General features: G+C 41.0%; 1 protein-coding gene across 2 annotated transcripts in view; it reads right to left on the bottom strand.

The window, feature by feature from the left end:
* FMN1 (formin 1) overlaps positions 1-19,287 on the bottom strand; it is a 427,872-nt gene that overhangs the window by 390,916 nt on the left and 17,669 nt on the right. For both annotated transcript variants that reach the window (XM_049611644.1, XM_049611645.1), the window contains one exon: positions 664-2,649. In XM_049611644.1, the coding sequence (XP_049467601.1) occupies positions 664-2,518 (1,855 nt within the window). In that variant the 5' untranslated portion in view covers positions 2,519-2,649. The remainder of the gene's footprint in view (positions 1-663; positions 2,650-19,287) is intronic.

Here is a 19,287-nt window from a genome sequence, read left to right as displayed (position 1 = left end):
ATAGGCCATAAGTAAAATAGAATACACATTACTTCATACCCATTTGGGAAATGAAGAGTTAAAGGAAACAAAGAAAGAAAATCAGAACCAAGTTTCTTCAACAGGAGAGACTGAATTCATCCCTCTTCTAGTATAAAAAGAAAGTCTTTGTCATAAAGTAATGATGCTTATAAAACTGATTATTAAAAAACAAAAATGAAAAACCTGTAACAACAGACACGTCGCGCTTTCCCCCTTCTGCTTAGAGAATCCCAACAAACCCGAGCTACTCCAGCAGCATGAACAGCAGAATTTAGGTCAAGGGGCCAATTACCCAGCGGAGGCATCAAAGGCAGAGACAAGTCGCTACTTCTTTCTGCTAGTCCCTGTTTCCTTTGAGAGTCCTGAGGTAAGCAACGATGGAGGCAGCTTTAGAATATGCCAAAATAAAGTATTTTTCAAAAATGTTTACAAAGTATTGCTCCTGGGAGCCACTTAGACCCCTGACCCTGTAAGTCAGCACCATCTACACCGTCTCCACACTCTCCTAGGTCACTCCCGCTTCTCTTGCCTCAACGTGAACTCACAGACCTGGTTAAGTAGCCAGGCTCTAAAGAGCATGAGCAGATTATAGTTTGTGAGCCGCCAAAGAACAGATGCAAAGTATCTCACACGGGGACTTACCTGGAGGTGACTGGTACTGGGGCCGAGCTGTGGTCTTTCTGGGCCCCAAGCTCTTTTCCAAAGGTTCCCCAGATGCCAAGCGAGGTTGGCCTGCTCCAAGGGAGGTCGAGCTGGCTCCTTTGGTCTCCGTGACCTTTGCAGAGGTTGGTGGCTCCAAGGTGTCAGCAGAGGAGGACCCAGAGAAAGTACTGCTCTTTTTGCCAGGAGAGTCATCGGGAGCCACTTCCCTCTCACCAGGCAGCGGAGGGAGCTGGAGGACCCTGTGATGCTGCCGAGGGCTGGGAAGCCTTGGAGAAGGAGGCGAGGAAACAGGTGACATCCGTGTGTATGCACAGGACTGAGAGGATGAATTATTCAGCGGCATGCTGAGGGCTGCCAGGGCTGGGGGGGACGGTCTCTTCTCATCGCCTCCGGGTTGTGACCAGTCAGGGCCTACACTGAGGGGCGGATCCAGAAACAAGGTTTTGTGACCCTTCAGAGGCATCCCAGCTTTCCTCTTGCTTCTGGTTTCTGGGAGGGTGTGGGTGGCTGGCGTGCTCAGGGGGAAGCCCAGCCTTTTCCCCTCGGTGGCTTCATCTACCTTTTCACTCTCTATCACCTTCAGCAGGACCTTGTTCACAGCCCCCTCGGCGCTGGCTGGGATACGTTCCCTGTCCGATGCCTGCAATGACCTGTCTCCGTGCTGCTCCGTGCCCGGCCACCTGCAACCCTGAGGCCCGGCCTCGGCTCCAGGGAGGGTGAACAAGTCTGCTCTGGGTATAAACTCAGCTTGGGCTGCTGGGCAAATGGCAACGCTTTCCTCACTCTCAAGATGTGTTTTAACTACTCTTTGCACCTGAGTGGACAGGTCCTGGACTTTGGCCACCACTTTGGAAATAGGCTTCTTCCAGCATGTACGCTCACCAGACTTCTCCCTCCGGCCCTTTTCTGCCTCTGGATGTTGCTCAGGGTCCTCACGACGTTCAGACAAATCTGTTTGCTGGTGCGCCAGCCTGCGTGGGCCCCTCTTTGGCACTCTAGCACCACTATCATCTCCTGGCTCTGTGGAGCTGCAGTCAGGGGGCAGCCCTCCTCTTCCAAACCCAGTGCCCTCAGAAGTCTTCCTGAAGCTCCCACTGGCATCCAGTACACTGGGGATCTCTGGGGGACAGCTCCCTCTCCACTGTACGGTAGACGTGAACGCCCCACTTGGGAGCAAGTTGCCTTTCTCCTCTAGAAGCCAAAGATTACGCCTTGTTCGAGAAATAGGAAGGGAGTTACTGGAACAGATTTGGTCCTTCCCCATCTGAGGAGCCGATTCCTGGCCCCCACGCCCTTTTCTTCTGGTCCTCTTCTGTGGAAGCACCTGAAAGCTTCCTCTCCTTCCACCAAACCTCCGGGGCTTTTTGTTCCCATGGGCGCTCCTCTTATTGAGACAGCCCACGGGGGGCTCACCCGGCCAGTCACCAGCACTCTGGAAACAGTCGTCCTCAGGGGCCAGGCTCACGGACAGCTCCGGTAGTTTCCCCTCCTGGCTCCCCATCGTAATCCCCAGGATGTGGTCTGAGCTCAGCAGATTGGCCAGAAGTCTCTCCCTCTCTGCTGTGAGTTTGTACAGCTCAGTTAAAATGTCTTTTGTGGGAGTTTGCTTGAAAAATATGTCGCCTGGATGTTCATTCGGCTGCAGGCTGAGGCTGATGACGTCTGACCCCTCCCTGACTTGGTAGCAGTTATGAAACCCTTTATTGGATCTGTCTAGAGTTACAGTGCCCTTGTATGAAAATCCTCTGACTTCCCCCCTTGGAAGATAGAAGCTGATGTAGCAGACTTCAGTAATGGGCTTACGCAATTGGAGGGTGCAGTGAGTGCCTTCCATTATGCCTACCTAATTATTCATGCCTTGGAGATGCTGGTCTGTGGTCAGGCTTCCCAGGCTCCGGTGGTAGGGCATGTGATGGTGGCTAGGCAGGGAAAGCAGCTGACAATCATCTCCAGCAACAAGACTGCCTGGTAGAAGAACAGGGGAAGAAAGCAGCTTGTGTAACAGACTGCATAAATCACAAGCCAACATCAATCAAAGCATAGTCATGACCTACCCTTCCTCTCTGGCTGGCCTCAACCAACTCAACTCACACCAGCCAGAAAGCTGACTGCAACCTCTTCCCCACTCCCATCCCACCCTGGACCAGAGTTTTTCTACAGCCGAGGGTTGGGAGAGCGCTCTAATTTCAGCCCTAAGACAAAAGTTCCTTTTCCCCACAAGGGAAATCACAATATACCCTAGAGCAGGTCTGTCAACTTCTCTAGGCTTCAGTTTGTGTTTTCCTATTAAACACAGCTAATTTACCTCCCAGAAATCCCACAGAAAAGGGACTTTGAGATCCTTAGAAAACATAGACATTTTAAGAACTTGTGTTTGCAATATTTGCAAAAATGAGTCAACGTTTTTTATCTCCAAAAAGTACTTGTTAACATTTGAGATTAATTATCTATTTCACTTAAACCAGTATAAGGGAAAGGTATTAGGCCACAAATTTGGAGTCTTTCCTGAATACAACTCACATATCTTTGCCAAAACAGTTAAAAGCAAAAATTTTTAAGTTTGAAATTTAATTAATTCAGGGGTCTTAATCAAGACTGTTTGTCATTTTCCCAACTTCTTGCCCATTTAAGGCCAAATGGAAGGACAGACAAAAAGCAAATATCTATATGCTACTGCTGGCCTTGTATGGACTTTCCATGTCTTTACCAAAAAATGGAGCTGAAAAGTCACATAAGCAGTGAAGGTGGCTGTTCTCTCCGGAGATCTGAGGAATACCAGGAATGTCTTTGTGGCTAACGTCCTCCTCTCCCCCAGACCAAGAAATATGGAGCTTAGAATTCTGTATTACAACACTTCACATTGTAATACAACAAAACAAGCATTTCCTAGTCTTCAAGACTTCTGTGGCTAAACGACATTCCCCCTGGGAAAGGGTAACACAGTAACCACTTATTCATCATTGATATCCTTTGGGAATTATTTTCCTCAGATACTTTATAACTAGTTCTAAATAAGAAAAAACTACAGAAAAGTACATTTTGAGTGGCAGAAGAGAGAAAGGAGAAAAGAGTTTTGTAACAGAACCTCCTTGAGGAAGACAGATAAAGAGTGATAAAAATGAAGGTTAAAAAATGCACACATCTGGTCAACCCACAAGTGCCAGGAGGACTGAGAGTACTCAGAGAAAGGGAAAGTGGAACACCATTTCAAAGTGCTAAAAGAAAAGATGTGTTAAGCCAGAATTTTATATACAGCTAAAATAGTCCTCAAAAATGATAGTGAAATAAAGACATTCTCAGACGAAGATAGAGTTAGTTGCCAGCAGACCTGCTCTAAAAGAATTGCTAAAGGAAGCTTTACAGAGAGAATGAAAAAAGTAAGAAACTTGTAACATCAAGAAAGAAGAAAAGGCAACAGAAATAGTAATATCTGTGTAAATATAGTATTATTCCTCTCTTGAGTTCTTTAAACAATGTTTAACAGTTGAAAACAAAAAATATTACATTTTCAGTGGGGTTGCAATATATGTACATATAATACACGAGACAGCTACAACATTAAGGAGATGCGGTAAAGTATAATGGTAATTTAATTCTGACTACACTGTGAAGAGTTAGGCATGCATATTTAGTCCCTAGAGCAACCACTAAAAGAGATATAATGAAAAATACAATTGATATATTAAAATGGAATAACAAAAAAACATTCAAATAACTCAAAAGAAAACAAGAAAGGGGAAACAAAAGACAGGAACCAAAAAAGAGGCAACAAACATAAGTAAATAATAAAATGGTAAACCTAAATTTAAACATATCAACAATTAACATTAAATGTCAATGGTCTACACACACCATTAAAAAAAAAAGATTGTCAGGGTGCCTGGGTAAACCTAAATCTAAACGTATCAACAATTAACATTAAATGTAAATGGTCTACACACACCACTAAAAAACAAAAGATTGTCAGGGTGCCTGGGTGGCTCAGTCAGTTGAGTGTCCGACTCTCAGTTTCGGCTCAGGTCATGATCTTATGGTTTCATGAGTTCAAGCCCCGCATCAGGCTCTGTGCTGACAGTGCAGAGCCTGCTTGGGATTCTCTCTCTCTCTCCCCTGCTCTATCTCTGCCCTTCCCCCACTATGCTGTCTCTGTCTCAAAATAAATAAACTTTAAAGAACTTAATAAAAAATAAATTAAAAAACAAAGATTGTCATAACCTGTATGGTATGCACTTAAGGTCACTGGCTTGGATGAAATTTACTCAAGAAAACTACACAGTTTTAGACAGACCAAAACAAAAACAAAAACAAACAAAACAAAAACAAAGGTTGTAGAACAGAGTACTGGAAACACAGCTATTTAAGGGCTAAATGGAGGGAAACAAGACTATGCAAAGCTGAAAAAGATTGGGTGGTAAGATAATTCTCCATATTTTGTAGCTACAGAAATTAAGATTCAGTGATTTAACTTCTTACTATGCTTTTATTATAGGTCTGTAAACCCTAGCTCTAACATCTTTCAATCAGTGTTGCCAAACTGAGACCAGAACCCATGTCTCAGACACTAGTGTTAGATTACACCAGACAGCTTCCATAATATAAGCAAGCCTTTCTTCCTCCCTTCCTTGACAATAACAGGAGTCACATACCCAGTTACATCTTTAAATTCTTCGCTTCATTCTCACGTATCATCTCTTCTTAAAGACCTGTTGCATTTTCCCTCTATTGCTACATTTTCTTTTGCAGAGGAAAGGGCAAAAACAGTGAAAGTCATAGCCATGGTGTTGTACTATGATGAACCTTTCAACTAAAGATCAGGTGATACAGTGTAGAAGATAAAAGGGGTGACTTTGGGGTTGTAGATCTGCAACATTGGTCATGTGGCTTGTGGCAGGATACGTAGCAAAGTAAGTCCCTACCAACTATAAAAGAAAAGCATCCCATTCTTGGAATTCTAAACTTTAAAACAATGTTGTAAAGTTGTACCTTGTTTCCAAGATAAAATACTCTTCTACCAGGTTCTGTGGGTCCAAATCCAGGTGCAAGGGGGCTTCTTCATGCTATCGGTTCATAATTTCTGAGTTTCCAATGATCATGTAAGCAAATAGGGGTGGTACTCGTAGTACCTCTCTCTCTAGGCCTTACCATTTAACAAAAAAAAAAAAAAAAAAAAAAAAAGAAACAAAAGACATTTCTGCAATGAAAGGTAGGGATTGAGAAGTGAATTGTTTTAATTATAAAGTGGAGTTGCTTGAAAAGGACAAGGTTCTCCTGTGAATGCACAAGAGCACAGGTATTGATACATCAATGGCACAAAGACAATCTAACTTGCCTGAATTTAGCATCCACAGGGCATCTTAGAGGAAATTTACGGAAGAAAAAAAAAGATTATTTCATATTAGAAAGTGAGTTTCAGAATTAGCTTTGCTACAATTTTGGATATCCAAAATCCAAATAATTTAAGATAGATTATTGCAAAGAATACACACATTTCCAGACACTCTTATTTCCCCATTCTCTTCTGCAGTTTGAAATTTTTTTTTTAATTTTTTTAAATGTTTTATTTATTTTTGATACAGAGAGAGACAGAGCATGAACGGGGGAGGGTCAAAGAGAGAGAGAGGGAGACACAGAATCCGAAACAGGCTCCAGGCTCCGAGCTGTCAGCACAGAGCCTGACGCGGGGCTTGAACTCACGGACCACGAGATCATGACCTGAGCCCAAGTCGGACGCTTAACCGACTGAGCCGCCCAGGTGCCCCTGAAATTACTTTTATCAAAATTGTTATGCACATCCTCCACTATTGTTAATGAACATTTACAGGGCTGTCTCTGGAGCACAGAATAACTATCCATACTTTTCCCCAGGATCTCTCAACCAAAGAAAAGACTGTCAGGATTCAGCCATCAGCTTAGCATCCCTGACAGTGTCTGTATGTGGATAAATACCCCTCAAGTATTTTCTTCTTTCCTTTGTGAAATGAGACATTTAGTCTCTAAGTTTACGATTCACTAACTCAAAATATTATCTGGTGACACCTACTAGCTAGCCGAGAAACCACAAAACTCCTCTTTGAAGAAAAAGAAAGTATACCCTGAGTAAAGGAGCTTCAACCTCAGCACTCTCCCAGGCACCATGGCAAAGGCAGGCTTCAGAGCAGGGCAAACACTTCTGTGCAATAACCCATTAGCAAATCAGAGGGCCGTGCTGAATCATCACGCATATTTTCCATCTGAGAAACCAGGGGGAAAAAAACCCAACTATATGTCTTGGGAGAAAAAAAAAAAAGCAAAATAACAAGGAAAGCAATGTGGAGTGTGGTTAGATACACCAGCACTATAATTCCATGCTGAGTTCACAGGACTATTTCAAGCAGCATTGGCTTGCTCTGCTTTGAGTAAAATACAGCAGCTCTGCAGGCTCCACACACTAAATTATACATCTTAATTTGGCCTACAAAGTAACCTTCTCTGGTTATGCTCAGTGTAAAAGCACTTTGTTTCCTGGGGACCCTTCATGCTTTCCATTTCCTCTGGCAAACTCCAGGCTGACAGTCTCTCCAAGACAACACCGCTGTGGTGATTTCTTCCCTAAGTCTTTTTCCAATAAGCAAGTACATGATTTCACTCTACCCCAAATGGAAATATCTGTCGTACCCCATCATAATGGGAAATTATTGTCTTTTTAGTAGATGCTATTCACTGCTCATAACATATTTCACCAATGCCTAAAATAAGATCCAAGAATTAGCTGCAGCCATCCTGTCTGCTTACTGTCAGCTTCATAATTGATTCTGGCCCTAGAAGGCCAATGCAAAGTTTTATTTGCTTAGCCATTGGCAAAGTAATGCCCTATGATTCCATCTGAGCCCAATACTGATAAGATAGATTATCTGTAAGTTCCATTATTAAACTGGAAATTATCCATCTGTCCATTCAGATTCAGGCTATACCCTTCTATACACCACTCTAAACTCCAAGAGACTGACTCAACAAGCTCCCTGGCACTCTGGCTTCTACTGGGTTTAGACGTCAGGAAATACCAGCAGCAGATGGAAATGCAGAATGGAAGAAATTTCGTATTTATTCCCTGGCTCCCTCCTTCCTAGTACAGCCTCTACTGAAGACCCCAGTTCCTCTTGGGTAGCCTTCCTCCAGGTACAGCTAGTGTCTCTGGGTATGAATTACAACTCTCTCCCATTGCTCATCCAGGCCTGGGTAGCTTTGAATTCTGCCTCTTGTGTGTGATTTTGGAAAAGTTAGTGCCTGTCTATCTCCTTCCAACCCACACCCATGGAATGCAATAGTACTATTCTTTACATAGAAGATATGAAAATAAAGGTAGGTCTGCAATAACCTTCTAGCTCTTTTCCCCCAGAGGTATTTTTTTCTCAAAGAATCTCTACCACACTGTAAGAATAGAAGAATAGAAACCACTAGCTAAATTATTGCAATACAAAGCAGAAAGAGATTCTATAAGACATCAAAGAGTAGATCAGAGAAGGTTAAAGAAAGGAGAGACACATCATGTTTGTGGGATCAGAAAATCCTTCAAAAAGAAGAAAGCATTTGAAATAGCTCCACACTAAAGGATAAGGTTTTGACAGGTGTGATTTTAAAAGAGGGAATTCCAGGAGAGGCATTATACAAGACTGAGAAATCTGCTAACATGTACAAAGGGAAGAAGTACTCTCTTCACCTGCTTTTAAGACATATGTCAGGAGAGATAAGTCAAGAAAGAGTGACAAAAAACTGTCAAAAGATTTGAATCCAGGTTGGTGGGAAATTAATGCTAACTTCCTACACAAATGGGAAGACAAGGATGGGTTTTGATCAAAGAAGTAGTTTGTTCCGTACAAACTTAAGAAGATGAACCTAGGAGTAACGTCAGAATAGAATGGGGTAGAAAGAGATCAGAGAGTCAAGAATGAGGAGCTCTGGAAAACATAAAATTCTGTAAAGAGATTAAAAAAGAAATAAATTAGAAGGTGAAATTACAGGCAGAGTTTTAGACAGTGATTTTAGTAGAGTAAGAGGACACCAAAGTATATTGCAAAGAGCAAGAGAGAGGCTGGTAGTTAAGAGAAAAAAATAAGAGTAGCCTGGACAAGTATCAAGGTATTGTCCTTGTCGTTACTTTTATTTTGTTTTGTTTTGTTTTGTTTTGCTTTGTTTTGTTTTAAGAAAGGAAATCTAAGCATGGTTTTAGGTTGAGAAGAAGGAGGTAGTGAAGAGGGAGATATTGATGATACAAGCAAAATATGGAATAAAATATAGGACAACAGATGAAAGAAGGCACCAGAGGAAGGAAAGGACATGAGCCAGAGGACACACAGGGAGGGTAAGTCTTGATAAGAAGGAGGTTGCTTCATGCTCAATGACTAGGGATAAGTAAAGGGAAGAAGATAATTATGTGAGAGCAGTAAAATTGAAAGAGTTTACATATTATCTCAATGATTTTTGGTTTCTTCATAAAAATTCTATAATTTTATGACTTTCTTTGTATTCTTACACTGTCACAAGAAAGAAAGAACTAAATCAGTCTATACTTCAAAGGCAAAATTTGTACCTTTCAAAACCCTGATTTGACTAAGAAACTACGAATACTCCAAGCTAGGCATTATTATAACATATTGGCAAAGCTTTACAAAAATAAAATAGAGGCCAAAGTTTGGTCAATAGAATTATTTTAGGTAATAAATTTCTAGCAATAGCCACAGATAATTATCAAAGGATAAGAAAAAGGGCTCCTTTTTGTGTTTGTTTATTAGTTGCTACCTAGATATGCTATAAGGTGTGAGCATTGAAGATTTTCCCATAGACCTCAGAGAATCCTTTATTCACCTCTCCTGTACCTCTTCAAAGCTTCATACATAAAGATAAACAAATATCAGCTTTCCACGTGATCTTCATGAGAATATAACATACTGAGATCTTCAACACATCCATGGCTCATGTCACTATCTGGCTTATATCATCATCTTTGGGAGACAGATGAGTATACTGAGGAAATGAACCCCTTCTCTATGATTTAAAAAAAGGAATATGTATATATGAGATTCTTACTCACTGAATGCTCAAGGTCCAATGGCCAATGTTTGACTACACGGCATCTCACAAAAGTGGGATTGGTAAATTCTTGGTAAAACAAAGGTAGCCTCCTTTTATAAATTAAGAGTATCTTTTTTTTAGATTTTTTAATCTTTATTCATTTTTGAGAGAGAGAGAGAAACAGAGCACAAGCAGGGGAAGGGCTGAGAGAGAGGGAGGCACAGAATATGAAGCACGCTCCAGGCTCTGAGCTGTCAGCACAGAGCCCGATGTGGGGCATGAACTCATGAACCATGAGATCATGACCCACACCGAAGTTGGATGCTTAACTGACTGAGCCACCCAGACACCCCTAGGAGTATCTTTCTAAATATGCAAACTCATTCTCTGGAGTTTGCTTTTCTGAGAACATCAAATCAGAAAACTCATTTCATATATTAAGTTAATTTACATTTCCAAATTAAGGAAGCTGCTCTCGAACAACAATTTTTTTTATTAGACAGAATAAGGGGTTAAAATAGGCTTTTCTGTTCAATGGACAATGGCTCACCCATTTTATAGAGCAATAAAGACAGGCAGGGTGCTTGGAGGGCACTCTTGTTTAAAGGTCTGCCACATAAACATTCTTGTCAAGTGCACATAGAACATTCTCCAGAATAGATCACATATTAAGCCACAAAATAATTCTCAACAAATAAAAAAAAAATTAAAGTCATAGCATGTATCTTTTCTTACCACAACATACGAAATTAGAAATCAACCACAAAGAAAAGTTTTGGAAAGAGCACAAATACATGGTGATTAAGTAACATGCTGCTAAATAATGAATGGGTCAACCAAGAAATCAAAGAGGAAATCAAAAATTACATGGAGAGAAGTGAAAATGAAAACATAATGGTCCAAAATCTTGGGATGCAGCAAAAGTGGTTCTAAGAGGAAGTTTATAGCAATACAGGCCTACGTCAAGAAGCAAGAAAAATCTCAAATAAACAACCTAGCCTTACACCTAAAGGAACTAGAAAAAGAAAAATAATACCCAAAACTAGCAGAAGGAAGAATATAATAAAGATTAGAGCAGAAATAAACGATATGGAACTAAAAAACAAAAACAAACAAAAACCAATAGCACAGATCAATGAAGCCAGGAGCTAGTTCTTTGAAAAATCAACAAACTGATAAATTTCTATCCAGACTAATCCAAAAAAAAAAAAAAAAAAACAGAGAGAGAGAGAGAAAGGACTCAAACAAAATCACAAATGAAAGCAGAGAAATAACAGCCAATACCACAGAAATGCAAACAACTGTAAGAGAATATTATGAAAAATCATATGCCAAAAATTGGACAACCTAGAAGAAATGCATAAATTCTTAGAAACATATAACATATAAAACTGAAGGAGGAATAAATAGAATATTTGAAAAGACTGATTACCAGCAAGGAAATTGAATCAGTAATCAAAAAACTCCCAAAAAACAAAAGTCCAAGACCAGATGGCTTCATAGGTGGATTCTACCAAACATTTAAAGAAGAGTTAATACCTATTCTTCTCAAACTGTTCCAAAAAATAGAAGAGGAAGGAAAATTTCCAAACTCATCCTATAAAGTCAGCATTACCCTGGTACCCAAACTAGATAAAAGCACACTAAAAGAGAGAACTACAGGCCTGATGAACACAGATGCAAAAATCCTCAACAAAATAAAAGCAAAATAAATCCAACAATATATCAAAAAACTCATTCACCACGATCAAGTGGGATTGATTCCTAGGGTGTAAGCGTGGTCTAATATTCAAAGAGCAATCAATGTGATACATCACATCAATAAGAGAAAGGATGAGAAACATATAATGATTTCAATAGATGCAGAAAAAGCATTTGACAAAGTACAGTGTCCACTCATGATAAACACCCTCAGTAAAGTAGGTTTAGAGGGAATATACCTCAACATAATAAAGGCCATATATGAAAAACCCACAGCTTACATCATCCTTAATGGAGAAAAACTGAGAGCTTCTCCCTAAGATCAGGAACAAGACAAGGATGTCTACTCTCACCACTTTTCTTCAACACAGCCGTCAGCATGGAGCCCCATGTGGGGCTCAAACTTATGGACCATGAGATCACGAACTGAGCCAAAATCAGTTGCTTAACCGATTGAGCCACCCAGGCACCTCTAGACAGAACTTTATTATTTTTTTTTTATTTTAAATTTTTTAAATGTTTTTTTATTTTTGAGACAGAGAGAGACAGAGCATGAACGGGGGAGGGTCAGAGAGAGAGGGAGACACAGAATCCGAAGCAGGCTCCAGGCTCTGAGCTGTCAGCACAGAGCCCGACGCAGGGCTTGAACCCACAGACCGTGAGATCATGACCTGAGCCGAAGTCGGACACCTAACCGACTGAGCCACCCAGGCGCCCCTAGACAGAACTTTAAATGCCATGTAGTACTATACGGAGGAAAGCAAGTGGGCTCAAAGCCACTCCTTGGAACAGATCTTTCATTTAAATATGATTTTTAGAAGATTTCTCTGATTAAATATTCAGGATCCTACACGGGACTATAATTTATAAGCAATGGTTCTGTAAGGTGCATCTGCTTCCTCTTTGCTTGGCTGTTCTTGTTGAGGGAGGCCATACCGGTGTTAAATACTCACCAACACACGTTTACCATGGGGATGGAAGAAGGCCCTATTCATCTGAATCCAGTGTCAGTTCATAAAATCTGCCGTGAGAGTTTGTCATTTTGAGATGTTTTCTGCACAGTGCCAGTAACCCTAAATACAGTGATGTTCAACAAGGATCTGCCCAGAAAGGGATGGAGTAGCCAGCACTGCATGCCGATGCAGCGTTCATGTCTGTTTCAGCACAAACAGCTAGAATCACCACTGCTGTCTGGCAAGCTGCTTTTCCTTAGTTGACCAATGAAGAGGCAGGAAGTTAACAATTTGGAGACAGGCAGTCAAATTAAAGATAATGGTGTGCTACTAAAATAGGTGGATTCATACTTGGTTGAGAAGGAGAAAAAAGAGGAATGTGAACAAGAGAAGGAGGCAGATATTGGCCGACCTCAAGAGTCCTTAATCACTACTAGGCACTAGGCTTAGTGTCTCCTATGCCTCCATCATTGATTCCCATAGTCCTACTAGATGGCTATTAGTAATTCTCCCATTTTAACCACGAGAGAAATATAAGCTTAGAGAGGTTAAGCAACTTGCCCAAAGTCACAAAGTTATTGAGTCACAGAATTGAAATTTGAATCCAAGTCTGTCTGTCTTAAAAGTCTGCATGTAGAAGTTACAAAGCACTGCATTTCCTAAAACTTTAGGAAGAGATCATGAATTCATTATGGGAGACCCTCAAGAGACCTCTAACACTTCTACGTAAGGATTATTTATCTCCTCTTCAGAAAATGATGGTTAACAGATTATGGCTATTAAGCAAGTTAAAACATCATGTTACCCCTTAGCCAGAATATCAATTCTCCACTTGGCAGCAAAGAAAAAGAAGATGTAATACTTGCAAAATTCTTGCTAGGAATTCCACTTTGTCCTGAGAGAACACCAGTACTCACGGCTTAATATTTCCACTAGGACCTAAAGAAAGACTTACCCACAAATGCCCCAGAGGAGATAAGAAAGGTTAAAATTGAATATCAGCATTAAATTTGCCTCAAGGAAGAGAATTATGACCGAATGTCAGTAAGTTTCTACCTCAGGAAATGTAATAAAAAGTATCAGAGAACTCCCCCCAGCCTCACTCCTTGGAAGCAGTTCCCCTTGTGATCAGGGGCCTGGCTGTGGGTATGGACCCTTGGAACTACGTTTGCTCAATCATTTAAACCAAACTCTACCTTCGGCAGGAGGCTGAAGCTTTCCAGAGAATTATCTCAACATCTAACTAATCTGTTTGCCATCTGAATTTAAAAGAAAGTCTCAGCCACAGAGGGTAATTATCTTATCCCTAACTTCAACAGGTTTAAAGACACAGACCCTTTATGTCAAAGTAGCTGCAGTCAGACCCAAAGCAAAGGACAGAATACAATCTTGGGCTCAATTCACATCTTCCTTTAAAAAAACAGGCTGCTCCAAGAATTCCCCATATGATTGACACTTACACTTTTACTACTCTGTGCAACAATATCATGGGCACAATTCCTGCAGGTTAATATATCACACAGATGTTTAATAGTTCTTTCATACCATGTACATGCAATTTTAAAAGCATTTCCAGGGGCACCTGGGTGGCTCAGTCAGTTAAGCATCTGACTCTTGGCTTCAGCTCACATCCTGATTTCATGAACCGTGAGACTGAGCCCCATGTTGGGCTCTGTGCTGACAGTGCAAAGCCCGCTTGGGATTCTCTCTCTCCCTCTCTTTTTGTCTCTCCCCCACTTGCACATATGTGCGCTCAGACACGTACTCTCTCTCTTTCTCTCTCTCTCTCAAAATAAATAAATAAACTTATAAAAAAAGCATTTCCAGATCATTCCACAAGTTCATTCTCAACAATATATTAATTGATTTCAATTGAAAGGCAAAAACATAAAAAGGCTATTATTATATCAGAAATTAAAAATCACAGCTATCCCTATGGTAGGCTTGGAAAGAATAAAGGTGAAGGTCATTATATGCATTTATGAAACCGATGGAAAGCTCAAAGCTTTGAGATATGGATGGTTGCCTTGGATAACTTGTAATAGCAGCCTCATGTTGCTTCTAGAACTCTCTTATATTCCTAGGATTCAAAACATATTAAAAAAATCCTTTGAAAAACATAAAACAACTTAATAAACACATATTTGAATTTGAGGTTGCTAAAACTGCTTAGGAGGACAGAGGAAAAAATATGCACAATAAAAAAATGAAAATGCATTTTGAGACAAATGGCTGTTGTTCTGATTCCCAAAATAAAGAGTGGTAAGTCTCTCAGTCTCTCCCCCTTAAAAGCACACAAGGGAACCTCTTGGGACTAAAGGACTCTGAACGTGGTTCTGAAATCAGGAAAATTTTACATTGCCTGTAGCCAGTTTCAAAGATAGTTTGAAATAAAAGCAAATAAATACTGGGTACAGCAAACAGATCTGTGATGATAGTTAGAATACAGAATGATAAGGAAACTAAGGTCTGGGGTTCTGTCACTTTTTATAGCCTTTTATAAAAAGTTGCAACTGGCACAAATTTCTGTCTCACAAATGCAAAGTAAATCTGAATCAGATGAGGCCACTAGGGAGCACACTATCAAATACACCTGTCTTTGGATTAAGTAACAATGGTCCCTAAAGTGAACTTTACTTGCAGGATATTTTGACTTTCTAGTTGAGAGGAATCTGTGTGATTAAGAGATCAGGATCTACCAAGAAAATCTTTCTCAAAGGGACTGACATCATCAGGAGAAACATCCATTTGGTTGTGTTAGGGGGGTCTATTTGAGCCACAAAACAAAACAAAACAAAACAAAACAACACTACAGTATTCCACTTATTCTTCCAAAAAGCATGCTTTGAAATATTAAATATTTCAGTAAATACCAACATTGTATAACATAAATAATTTCAGGGAATTAGTTGGTTAAGCACTCAACTCTTGGTTTCAGCTCAGGTCATGATCTTGCAGTTTGTGAGACCGAGCCCCACATCAGGTTCCATGCTGATAGCATGGAGCTTGCCTGGGATTCTCTTCCTCTCTCTCTGCCCCTCCCCCAGTCATTCATTCTCTCTCTCTCTCTCTCTCTCTCTCTCTCTCTCTCTCTCTCTTTAATAATAAATAAATAAACTTAAAAAAAAGAATACATGTGGGGCACCAAGGTGGCTCAGTTGGTTGAGCATATGACTTTGGCTCAGGTCATGGTCTCACGGCTCATGAGTTTGAGCCCCATGTCAGGCTTTGTGCTAACAGCTCAGAGCCTGGAGTCTGCTTTGGACTCCATATTTCCTCTCTCTCTGCCTCTCCCCTGCTTGTGCTCTGTCTCTCTCTCAAAAATAAATAAACATTAAAAAAAAATTTTTTAAAGAATACATTTCCCCATTCCTCCTCTTCTGTCTCAATTGCTTGTCAGACCCCAAATGCTACTAATATAGCCATAATGATAGTTAGTTAGTCCTCAATCCTAAAATGTTTCAGTAAAATGAACACAATGAACACATTCACAAACAGATTTAGACACGTGGCTGTTTATACAACTGTGCATTAATATCATTAGCTGCCACCATGATGTACTACACGTAAAAAACAATGATTCAGATGGGAGACCTGTGTTATACATCTAAGGTACTCAGAGACTTTACAGTATTAGTGAAGTATGACACCATTACAAAGAGGTACAAAGAGGTGGAACATGTGGTTTTATGACTAAATGTCAACCCACATACTACCTCTCAAGGTTCCGTGATGAACCTGATGCAAAGGCCACTGGTGTACTGACTCACCTGGAAGAAGGACAGCCAGATAAGGAAAGGCACAACATGTGCTGCAGTAGTGTTATGTGGATCTACATGCAGTGATGAACCACAGCCAGATGCACAGCTAAGTGCAACTTGTCACCAAGAGATGAGAGAGAAAAAAAAAAAAAAAAAGGGAAGAAGGAGAGCAGACCAACACTGCTTATGTGGTTTGACCCTAGTTAGAAATTCCTCAATTGATAACTCATTTAACTGAAGCAGTTATCTTTTGTCTCGTAGAGTTGTTATGTTCATTTTATATATTGTCACGAATGAAGTTCATGAGAAGGAAGTGGTGGAGTTGGGCTTCAACACAAGGTCAGTCTAACCCCAAAGTCAATGTCCTTTCAGTACATCACATTCAGGTAGGATGGCCTGGAAGACACTCTATCCATACTCAAGCTCACAAGAGAGGATTTTCAAAATGGAGAGACAGAAGAAAGAAAACAAATAATTTCAATAAGGCTGGAGAAAATATAAAGGATGGAGAATTAAAGACTGTGACTTTGAGGAGGAAGAGAAGAGAGTGGAGGCGGGGAGTCTCATCACTGAAATAATTCAGTAAGTATGAGGATGAGCTTCCCAGTGGTTTTCTGATAAAAGAACAACATCATATAACCCACAGAAAAATGATGGAGCAGCTGAAGCACATCAATCTAAAGCTATTGTGTCACGGCTGACCCACCTGATCCCAGCCTGGAATATCTAGTCCACCTCTTTGTGAAACTGACGGACAAGGAGCTTATTATATGAGTAGACACGCAGGGAGTAGTTTTGGGGATTAGAGAGACAGTAAGAAAGAAGGGGACATATTTAGTTATGAAAATCTAGAGAGAGAGGAGAAATTGCGGGTAGGGGACTAAGAGAGATGGGGACAATGGAGCAAAAGGGACAATATCTGACCCGGACAGAAGAAAGAAGGTAGGAAATTTCTTTGTGTTCATAAAAGACTTTGTAAGTGTATGAAACCAAGCAACTCCTGCTTCAGGGCCCTGGGCCCTGGGATTGGAAAAGAGGCTGTTCTTCACCAAGCACCATCTTCTTCAGTGCCCTAAGAACTCAAACAGGCCATTAGACAAGGCTGCTGTGCTCAGCACAGTGTCATTTTGATGGAGGGCGACAGCAGCAGAGGCCAAGACAAGGTGCAGTGAGGATGACACTGGAGGATGGTATGACTAGCCAGACTGCTGAGCAGATGCTAGGCTCCAGGAAATTACTGGGGGGTTGGAGGGAGGGGTTCAGAGGTAGAATAAGTTCTATGTGAAGAGGTAGAAATTCAAGATTCGCCACAGTAAGGTATTATTATTAATGGGGCCTCACTACAACTCACAAACAAGTGATTGCTGGGTTATTAAGTTTACAAAGAGTAAAGAAGAAGCAAATAACACAGAAAAGGAAAAAAAAGAAAAGAAACTCAGTGATAAATACATATCTCATCCCAAAGAAGGTAAAATCAAAGTCCTCCAAATAGAATGGATTTTTTAGAAGGCTTGCTAGAGTTGGACATTTTCAAGTGCATATTGATGAATGTCGATAGATTCTGAGGAAATCAAATGATTAACCATCCAGTTCCACAGACCTACTGGTCCTCCTTAAAATCTTCCCACTCTCAGATTCCAATCCATTACCAGGTCCCCTTGACTTAACCTTTCCATGAATGGCTAGGTGTTTGAATGAACTGGCCTTGAGAACCACTTCCATCCTGAGGTGGTGTTATTTTTTGTCAATCTCATGGTATATATTCTTCTTGGAAAGGAAAAGAATCTTTCTTTTTTTAGTGTTTATTTTTGAGAGAGAGAAAGAGAGAGAGAGACAGAGTGCAAGCAGAGAGGGGCAGAGAGAAAGGGAGACACAGAATCTGAAGCAGTCTCCAGGCTCCCAGCTGTCAGCACAGAGCCCAACCCAGGCTATTCACTAATTCCTCTCCTTTAAGTCAAAGAATATGGAGCACTCACCCCCTGGTGCAACCGGTCCGGGTCTGATCAGTCTTCATGTGAGACGGTTTCCCCCCCAGGCAGCGCAGACCGGGGAAAACACAATGAATTCAGAGTGAGAAGGTTTGGACCGAGTCCAGCTCTGGCAATCACTAATAGCGATCTTTCTTCACAAGCCACTCAACCCCTCTGTACCTCAGTGTTCTCATCCTTAAGACAGTTTTTGGTTCTCCCTATTTAGAGTGCAATTCCACAATCCCTCCTGCAGAGAAATGGAGCCCGCTCTCCAAATTCTTTTTCTAGCTAGACAGTGAATTCAGGGCACACGTGGGATCAGAACCCAGACTTCTGAAGCCAAAAGATACCACGGTATGGAAAGGGGTCAAAGCAGGCAAAGAAAATGGCAGAAGAAACTCACAAGTAGGGAGACAAAACCAAACTTTAATCAGTAATACAAGGACCGTAAGGAAAACAAGTGAAGTGTTGAAAACAAGTAACACTGAATGTAAAATTAGCATGGGTGAAAAGAAATGCATTAATCAGGGCTTATTACTTCCACCTCTATTGTAAAAGAAAATTCACTGCTAGCTTAAGTGAGACCCAGGACAAGTGATCTCTCAACCCTGGCATTTCTAAAGCCTTTTCTCCCTTTGATCCAAACGCCTTATTTGGAACCTAACATGTAGCATCTGAAAAGGTACTTTAATCACTCCTCCCTGGCCCAACCTCAAAGGCAAAAATCTTCAACTCCGGCCCTTCTTATGCTCTCACCAGCCTAAAGCAGCCTATAATGTCTCCACATCCTGCTCTGGCTCTCAAAATGTATTTGGTCTTGTCTGTCAGAATATTTGACTCCATCCTAACTGTGCCCATGACCTCAGATTTCAGATGTTCTTGGGCTCCATGCTTCACAGTCTTGAGGCCCAGAGGGTCCCTCCTTCCTAACCCTTAGCACAACTTTAAGACCTATACTGCCTTGGTTCAAATCCCAGCTCCGCCACTTAGCATGGTAACCTCAGATGGCTATGAGGTTACTCTATGTGCCTCAATTTCTCATGCCTCAGATACAGTCGGTAGTGATACCTGCTAAACCTATACCTAGTACACATACACATAGGGGCTATATCAGTAACTATTTTTATCATTTTGTGTTTCAGATCTATACTATCCAGGAGTAGAATCCTG

The sequence above is a fragment of the Panthera uncia genome (genome assembly GCF_023721935.1).
Source record: "Panthera uncia isolate 11264 chromosome B3 unlocalized genomic scaffold, Puncia_PCG_1.0 HiC_scaffold_1, whole genome shotgun sequence".
Lineage (NCBI taxonomy): Eukaryota > Metazoa > Chordata > Mammalia > Carnivora > Felidae > Panthera > Panthera uncia.
This window is presented reverse-complemented; position numbering and strand designations above follow the sequence as displayed.